General features: G+C 32.4%; 1 protein-coding gene across 1 annotated transcript; it reads left to right on the forward strand.

Moving 5' to 3' along the window:
• Positions 1-7,909: 7,909 nt before the first annotated feature.
• On the forward strand, positions 7,910-8,928 carry LOC139426865 (histone-lysine N-methyltransferase SETMAR). The gene is made up of 3 exons (XM_071186983.2): positions 7,910-8,148; positions 8,242-8,611; positions 8,674-8,928. The coding sequence occupies exons 1-3, from the start codon at positions 7,910-7,912 to the stop codon at positions 8,926-8,928; spliced, it is 864 nt and encodes a 287-aa protein (XP_071043084.2).
• The last annotated feature ends 412 nt before the right edge of the window (positions 8,929-9,340 follow it).

A 9,340-nucleotide genomic window follows, 5' to 3' on the forward strand; every position in this document is an offset into this window, starting at 1 on the left:
GATACTGATAAGGTCAAGGTCGTAAGAAAATGTTTTAGGGGACAAAAGCAGAGATATTGACACGCCTGTATCTGTCAGATCAACGCGCCCGATGGAGTGTTAATGTATATAAATTTTTTTATGTGCCTCACTTGTTAAAAAGTTTACGGAACAACTTTAAAAAGTATCCTGTCCATTTTAATGGATCCTTTGATGAAATGTCAGCTACTTATTCCACTGCAAGAATTAGTAACAGATGGCCGATGACAGTATTTTGAATACTGCAGCCATAAATGCGCGAATTTTACTATTATCTGCGAAATCGCCACTGCTCCAATAAAAAAAAGGAGTTTATTTTTGAAAGATCTGGCGTTAGAGCTTCTGAAGGAGCATGTAGAAAAAAGAAGTTTGCAGCCGACGCATCCGCGCGAATTACGTGAAAAAATAGATAGCGGCCGCAATGAAAATTATGAAGCACAACCGGCAAAAAAACTAAAATGTTCAAGAAATAGGTGTCATATCTGCCCCAGCAAAATTGACAGAAAATCAAAAATTTGTTGTGCTAAATGTTCAAAAAATGTATGCGGAGAGCATAGCAGTGTTATTTGCAGAATATGCCAGTGAAATGTAAGTTTTGTTTCAATTATAGTAAATGTAATAAACATTATTTAATTGGAAAATACTTCATAATTTTTTAATTGTTCAAAATTTAATATTAATAGCATGTATAGCTTAAAAAAAAGTTTTTCAAAATTTTATTGTAAATATATAAATATATCATTTAACTTTTATAAACTTGCTGTTTTAAAAAATATTTCATTTCTTATTTATCCATTCATAATTCTAAGTTGAAAACACAAATCTTTTATGCTCAGCAAATTGATTTTGCCGTTTTCTTAAGCGAAAATCCGCTCAGGTCGCGTGTTATCGTGTGACGGTAAGTAGCGCGAGTACATTGAAAGACAAATATATTTGCACTATAGAAATTTAAAACAATATGTAAAATTCGGCCTAAAATAGAAAACGGTACACCGTGTTCTACAATTTCAACAAACACAATCGTTAAAACAGTACATAGACTTAAATACGAAACTTCGACAAATGACTTCGATAAAAAAAAAAAGTTTTAAATTGATAAATAATTCGTTTTTCGATAAAACCATGGAAAAATATTGGAAAAAGGGCTAACATAAAATTAACAAATAATGGGGAAAATGCCGAAAAATGTATAGCCAGGTCAAACATTGAGGACTGCACAATATTCAATGAAAACTTGGTAGCACTGCATATGCGGAAAACGACATTAAAATTTAATAAGCCAATAACAGTAGGAATGGTAGTTTAGACCTATGCAAGACATTTATGTACGAGTTCCATAATGGCCACATGAAAGTGAAATATAATAACTCTCTCAAACTATTATATGACAAATTCTACAAATAAACGCCAATTAGGCGGCAAAAAAAAAAAAAAAATTGCGGGGGGCACGCTATTTCTACATGAATTTTCTTCTTATTTACACCCTAAAAAAGCAAGAAAAAATCGTGAACATGAAATTTTTTCTTTGTGACATACTTTAAATGACAAAATACCAATTTTAAATTTCCCCCGATTTTTTTCAACTTACGAACTTTGATTAAATTTTTTTATTTTGTTTTTTATACTACAATATAATCTAATAGTATGAAATCTCTATAAATACATTTTAGAGAGACATTATAATAATATTATAATTATGTAAAAATCGTTTTATCTGAATAAATGGCTCAGATAAAAGCTTCATTTCAAAAACGAAATTTATGGCATATTTTTTACATCTAAGTAATTAATATGTTAGTTGTTGTCTCTGGTGGCTATAGAGTATATAGTTTAAACCCTCTGCAAGCCATTAGCTAATTGAATATGTTTTTTAATTTTTTTTAAATATGCTTCATTTTTATCGATTTAGTTATCATTTTAATTATTTTTTTGCACATAAGATGGCGTTACTTGTTAATTTTTTAATGTTTGTTTGATTGATTGATTGATGTAAATTTTTGGCGCAAGAGCCATGGTTTGGCTATACCGCGCCCAAACCTAGGTAAAAATTACTGTAGCTTTGTTAAAATCAGAACAATTAGGCTGAAAAGAGCAACTTGTTCAAAATTAAAACTAATTTAAAATTTGTCAACTAGGTTATATCTAGAACTAAATCAAATTGTAAAATCCGATATGTTTGATGTATAGAATTAAATTAGGATGAGGTGTGTCTCCAAGTAAAAATGATAAAGTCGGAAAGTCACAGTTAAAGTACTGTCGTCTTTTAGATTTAAATTTCATACACTGGGTCAGAAAATGTTTTACTGTAAGAGACTCTTTGCAAAAATTGCATTGTGGAGGTGCTTCATTTAAAATTAAATATTTGTGTGTCAAGCGGGTGTGCCCAATCCGTAGTCTGTTGATAAGTACCTGGGTTTTTCGGTTGTAGTTAGTCAGTGGTGCAAATGGTTTAATATCTGATTTGATCTCATGTAATTTGTTGTTTATTTCATTATCCCAGTTCGTCTGTCTGAGTTGGGTAAGAGTGTCTGCCACTAAATTTCGAATGTCAGGTAAACAGTGTGGTTTATTTGTAAGATTGTGTGTTGACTTGGCTATTGAATCAGCTTTTTCATTACCTGGAATGCCTACATGTCCCGGGATCCAAACAAATATTATTTCAAAGCTATTGTTACTGAGGCTTAAATATGTATTTATTATATGATGGATGATAGAGTGAGGTTTATTGTCAAGATTCTTAAGTGCATCGATGCAACTTTTAGAATCAGAGAAAATCAACCATTTTTTGTACAGTTGCCTAGAAATAAACTGAAGAGCAAGCAAAATAGCGTTGCATTCAGAAGAAAAAACGGAAAAGGCGGAATTATTTAATTATTGTTAACATTATAATTGCAAAAAAAAATTTCTTTTTTGGATATTGTCAATGGATAAGATAAAATCTAAATCAAAGCGGAGAAATTGCGAGTTCAACGCGAAAATGAGAAAAAAAAAAAAAAAAAAGAAAATTGCAGAAAAAAACTAGATTGCAAATGTATTATGTAAATAAAAAAAAAACACCGAAAAAAGGTAAGGACATTTTTGTTTACAAAATTTTAAAAAGTTTTTATTTAACTTCATTTTGTTAAAGATAAATATAATATTTTATTATTTTTCTTAAATTTGAAATATGTTTCTTTTTTTAAAGAAATCCACTTTTACCTGAAACAAATATAAATATTTTTAATGTTACTGTTTCACAAGAAGTAAACAACTCGCAGCATCAAAAAATGCTTGAATCAGAAAAGAATCATCTAAGAGAAAAACATTCTTCAAGATCCATGGAAATGAAGCTTCGAAGAAAAATATGCTCCTTAGAACAACTTGAAGAACAAAAAAAAGGACTAATTTTTGGAAAAATAAATATAATAATTCACAGCGTAAATTTGTGAATATGAGAAAGAAAAGAAAATGTCTTTTTCGACGTGTATCGTACTCCACGAATACTGTGAAAAGTATAAAGCATCAAATTTCTCAAGTTCAAAGGCAAAAAGAATTGGCATTTATATGTAGAATTGCTCATATACTGATATAGATAGTTTTATTAACGATATTGAGACCGAAGATGCGTATAAAGATATGTTAGATGATATAGACCTCTTTGACACATCTGATTATTCGCAAGACAATGCCTACAACGAACCACTCATAAATAAAAATGTCATTGAAAAAAATGAAAGACAAAACTAAAGGAAAAGTGATGTCAGAATTTATTGAGCTCCGATCGAAAATGTATACCTACAAAGTAGGGGATGAAACAACTACGAAATTTACATAGTAGTATCTTGCAAGAACTGCATAGCACACATCAGGGAATTTCAGGCATGAAGAGCATTGCTCGTTCACTGTTCTGGTGGCCCAATTTAGATGTAGACATTGAGAATATAGTCCAAAATTGCATTCAGAATTCTAATTAATTCTCCTGCTAAAAGTTTACAACCTTGACCCTCAGCTAATCGTGTTTGGTCCAGAATACACATAGACTATTCAGGCCCTTTTGAAAAATCATACGATATTAATTGTTCAAGATGCATATTCTATATAGATTGAAGCAATAGCGATTAAAATGAAATGGAAAAGGTCAGGAGAAAGAAATACGTAGACAGTTAAGACTAGCATCTATTAATTTGTCTACGTATTTCTTTCTCCTGACCTTTTCCATTTCATTTTAAACTTCTTCTGAGCATTATAATAGGGGGCGTTGGTTTTTCAGTTTTTAGTGTTTTTTTTTTCTCTACTTGCTTTTGAAGTTGATGCTTGACCTGTGACTTTGTGATTTTTTATTTTTCTGATGATTTTGATTGATTTTCTTTTCTTAATTCGTTAATTATTTTGAATGTATCTTGTTTTTCCTGGACCTCTATACAAAACCATCGGGGTACTGAGGGAGATATTTTAAGCATTTGCTTTTCCCTCAAATAGAAATGGTTTTGTTTTTAATGGCTACCGAGGCCGGTACCCCCTGAAGACGCCGGCTTCGGTGGTCATATTTTTATTTCATTCGTTTCTTGTATTGTACAATAACTTATTTCAAATAGCACCTCCAGAAATGCTGAGGTATTTTAGCGACAATTGGTACATAATTAAGGAAGAGTGAGTAGTTGGATGTTACAAAAATTTGAACATGTTGAACAAAACAAACTAAGTAGAAAAATTCAATGCCACAATGAAATAGGTTATTAGGCACTTTTCCTCATTAAATGAATTTGTAGATAAATTATTTGTGGTAATTTGATGTTTAAAGACGAGAAAGGTGCCAAAACAGTTTAGGATATGTATCAAAAAATTGCTACAGCTTAAGGGGACAGTACTGCTTTAAAATGGTCACAAAAAAAAATCGATTTTTTAATTTTGATGTATTATTAAACTCCATTTTGTTCTGAATAAAATGACACCAACCGTTTTACTCTGCGAGCTAACGTTCGTGAGATATCTAGTTTTTTCTGGAAGCCACCGAGCAGAATTAGCTCTAAAAATTAAAGTGGGCGAAGTATGACTCAACCGAAACTAGTTTTTAATTTAAATTCCAAAGAATAATACAGATTTTATATATTTAATATTTTTCTACCTGGTGACCCTCATAGTTTATGATGTTATATTTTTATTGTGAATTTACTTCAACTTTAACTTTCTTTTCAATTGTTTGTTTACAATCTTCAACTATCGTTTGCATCTGTTTTTCATATATTTCTTTTTACATTATTTCTTAACGTTAAAAAAAAAAACTTCTTTTCAGAACTATTCTAATTGCTTGTAATTTTCTTGTGAATTATGAGTTTTCAAGCAATAAACCAGTGTCTGGAGTCATTTTTTGATCATTTCCCTACATTTTAAAGGAGTACTGTCCCCTTAAAAGGTTTGCTACAGTGGACGAGACTCTAAATAGTACTTATAAGTATTTTAAAAGCAGTTCAGCTAGAATGACTAACTTGAAAAATGCACAAACTTTATTCCCCACTGTTGTAGCTTTATTCAATAAAGCTACAACAATTATCTTCACAACAGCTTTCTGGGCCAAATGCCAGCGGTTTACTAAACAATTTCAGAGTTACGATTTTTTTAAATTAATTCACTTTTTATGTTATGTGCTATCATCAGTCACTCATCTTAATTTAAGCTTACAGCAGGAAAATATAGACATAGGATTGATAGAACCAAAAATACAAAACACCATAGCAGAATTGGAGAAATTTAAAAAGAAATTCAGAACTTTTTTCAAAAAGCTGGAGGAACAAGCTCTACTCCTCAAGATAATGGCATCAAGCGATGGTGCTTTTGAGAAGGATGCAAAAGAGTTTTTAGATATTTTAATTAAAGACATATCTGAAAGATTAGAAAATCAACAAGTGATATCACATTTGAGCATATTCAATTCAAAAAGATTTGTGGATGGAATGTAAATAGAGTTGTATGGAAATTCAGAAAGAATTGAACTCGCTGATGATTTTGTTTTTAAAGTAGAATCGTTGAGTGAAGAGTGGAGTGACTTTAAAAATCGGTACCTATGCTTGTCAAATATTCCTAACAGTGTTCTGTGTATCAAAAAACTTAATTCAATAATATAAGAAACCAATAGCTCCAGTAGATTTCCTTTAATTACCCAATTAGTTACAATAACAAATATTTTACATCTTTATAATGCAGAAGTTGAAAAATTGCTAACAGATAGAAGTTGAATCCAATTTATGTATTATGTCAAACGTATTATACTTTGAAAGACGATATTTTATTTTAGCTTTTGCAAATTAATATTATTTTACAATAATTTTATTATTTATTGCTGTTACAGATTACGAAGTAATCGTAAAGAATCACTATTTGATGATTCGTTATCAAACAGGCGATGGGAGAGACAATATTACTTTTCTCGCCATAGTGTCTACACTTGAGTGTCAACAAATGAGCCTGAAAACCTAAAGAATATCTGTATCATCGACACCCAAAAAAAGAAACCTATACCTTGTCTAGAAAAATACAAGAACGCAATAGTTTTAATGACATAGTGAAAGATTATATTTTGTCTCGTGGTAAAAGAGAAATATTCAATGAATCTTGAATGATGGGAGCGAGCACTGCTTTGGGATTGGCGAGTCCAATCCCAAAAACAGTGCAGAGCCCCAATTTTGTCCAAGCTCTTGTCTGTAAAATTATGAGCTGATTATATTAAAGAAAAAAGTGTTTGAGGCTTTTCCTGAAATGGTTCATATAGACGCAACTTACAGATTTATAATATCTAAAAATGCCTCTCAACGTCCTTATGATTGAAGATGGTAATGGTTTGAGTGAGGTTGTAGGGATAGGGATACTAGTTAATGAAGATAAAGAGACTTGCACGTGGCTATTGCAAACGTTCAAAAATTTAAATCGTTCTTGTGACAAAATAAAAGTCATAATGACCGACAAGGACGTTACAGAGAGATAAGTTTTAAAAAATGTTTCCGTCTGCAAATTTAATGCTCTTTTCCATACATTGAGAACTCTTAATGGAGAAATAACCTGTGAGAAATATCAAATTATTGCTGAGTTATAAGACAAGTATAAGGAAATATTGCAATCAATGTGCTGTGCAGAAAATTTTGCAATGTATGACGTACTGTACAATAACTTCAGAAATGCCGAGGTATTTTGGCGATAATTGGCACATAATTAAGGAAGAGTGTGTAACTGGATGTTACAAAAATGTAAATATGTTCAACAAAACAAACAGTAGAAAAATTCAATGCCACAATAAAATCTGTAATAAGGCACTTTTCTTCATTAAATGAATTTGTCGACAAATTATTTGTAGTAATTCGATGCTTAAGACGAGAAAGGAACCAAAAAGCATTAAATATGTATCAAAAATCTACCACAGCTCCAATAAATTTAACTGAAGAAATGTTTTACAATTCCTTAACACCTTTTGCTTTTGAGCTTGTCAGCAAATAATTGAAAAAGACACCAAAAGTTTCCGAGATTCCTGACACCACCACTGAGCACGAATGTAAATGTTCCTTCTTCCTGTGCGTGAATCTTCCTTGCAAGCATATATTTCGGTAAGTTAAATCCAATTTATGTATTCTGACGAACGTATTATACTTTTAAAAACAAAAAATTTTATTTCAGTTTCTACAAATTAATATTATTTTATAATAAATTTTTTTTTATTTATTGTCGTTACAGATTGCGAAGTACGCAAAGAGTAGAATAGATTAAAAGTTTCTGAAATTCCTGAAACTACTACTACTTTCTTACAAGCATATACCGTTTTGCCACACCGCTGCGGTCGGCGTTCTGCGCATTTGGTACATACATCTCTTGCCTACGCACTGACGCCATTGTAGTCAGATTCTTCCTTGTTTACTGAGTGTTTAAGATGCCTCCGATAATCGTGAGTCAAGCCCACTGTGAAGTACGGGCTGTCATAAGATTTCTTAGTGCTAAAGGCCTAAAATCGATCGATATTCATCATGAGATCTGTGCAGTTTATGGACAAAGCATTATGGGTGATGGAATGGTAAAAAAGTGGGTGAGAGCATTTAAAGAAGGCCGCACAAATGTGCATGATGAACAACGGAGTTGGCGTCCTTCAGTCGTTAATGAAAGTTACGTGCAGTAAGTGGGCAATAAGGTGAGAGAAAACAGACGCTTTACGATTTCCTCCTTGCGTTTTGACTTTCCTAATGTTTCTCGTAGTGTTTAGTATAGCATTGTGTCAGAGCACTTGAATTATCGAAAACTGTGCTCACGTTGGGTACCGAAAATGTTGACGGTTGTGCACAAAACCAAACGTTTAGGCAGTGCATTGACTTTCCTTGAGCGATACCACGACGGTGATTTCTTAAGCCAAATTGTTATGGGCCATGAAACATGGGTGGCCTACGTCACACCAGAATCAAAGCAACAGTCCATGAAATGGCGGAATTCAGATTCACCCAGAAAACTAAAGTTTAAGCAAACAACTTCTGCTCGGAAAGTCATGTGCACAGTTTTTTGGGACAGAAAAGGAGTATTGCTTTTGGAATTTCCACCTCGTAATGAGACAATCTGCGCCGTTCAGTCCAGAACAAAAGACGTGGCAAGTTGAGGAAGGGCATCGTTTTGCTGCATTGCAATGCCCGTCCGCATGTGGCTAATCAGACCAAAGATCTCATCACATCTTTTCAATGGGAAACTCTAGATCATCCTCCGTACAGCCCTGATCTGGCGTCCAGTGACTACCATCTGTTCCTGCACCTCAGCGGTCAGCGTCTTCAAGACGATGACGAAGTCAAAACAGTTGTGATGCAGTGGTTAAGAAATCAGGCGGCAGACTTCTATGAGGAGGGTATTCAAAAACTTTTACAACGCTATGACAAGTGCCTCAATGTTGAAGGAAATTATGTAGAAAAGTAGATTAATGTACAGGTTTCCATGTAAAAATAAAATTGAGATATCTTTGCTCGTCTTTTTTTAATTTCAAAACGGCACTTACTTAAAGAACACGCCTCGTACTTCCTTAAGTAGAATCCAATTTATGTATTATGCCAAACGCATTATACTTTGAAAAAAAATTTTATTTCAGCTTTTGCAAATTAATATTAGTTAATAATATTTTTTATTTATTTATTGTCGTTACAGATTACGAAGTAATCGTCAAAAACCACTATTTGACGATTCGTTATTAAACAAGCGATGGGCGAGGCAATACTACTTTACCCGCCATAGTGCCTACAAATGTCAACAAATGAGCCTGAAAACTAAAAATATCAGTATCGACACCCAAAAAAGAAACCTATACCTTGTCAAGAAAAATACAGGAAAGCAA

This window comes from Parasteatoda tepidariorum, chromosome 9 (genome assembly GCF_982258835.1).
Source record: "Parasteatoda tepidariorum strain Cologne lab strain chromosome 9, Ptep-v5.0, whole genome shotgun sequence".
NCBI classification, from domain to species: domain Eukaryota; kingdom Metazoa; phylum Arthropoda; class Arachnida; order Araneae; family Theridiidae; genus Parasteatoda; species Parasteatoda tepidariorum.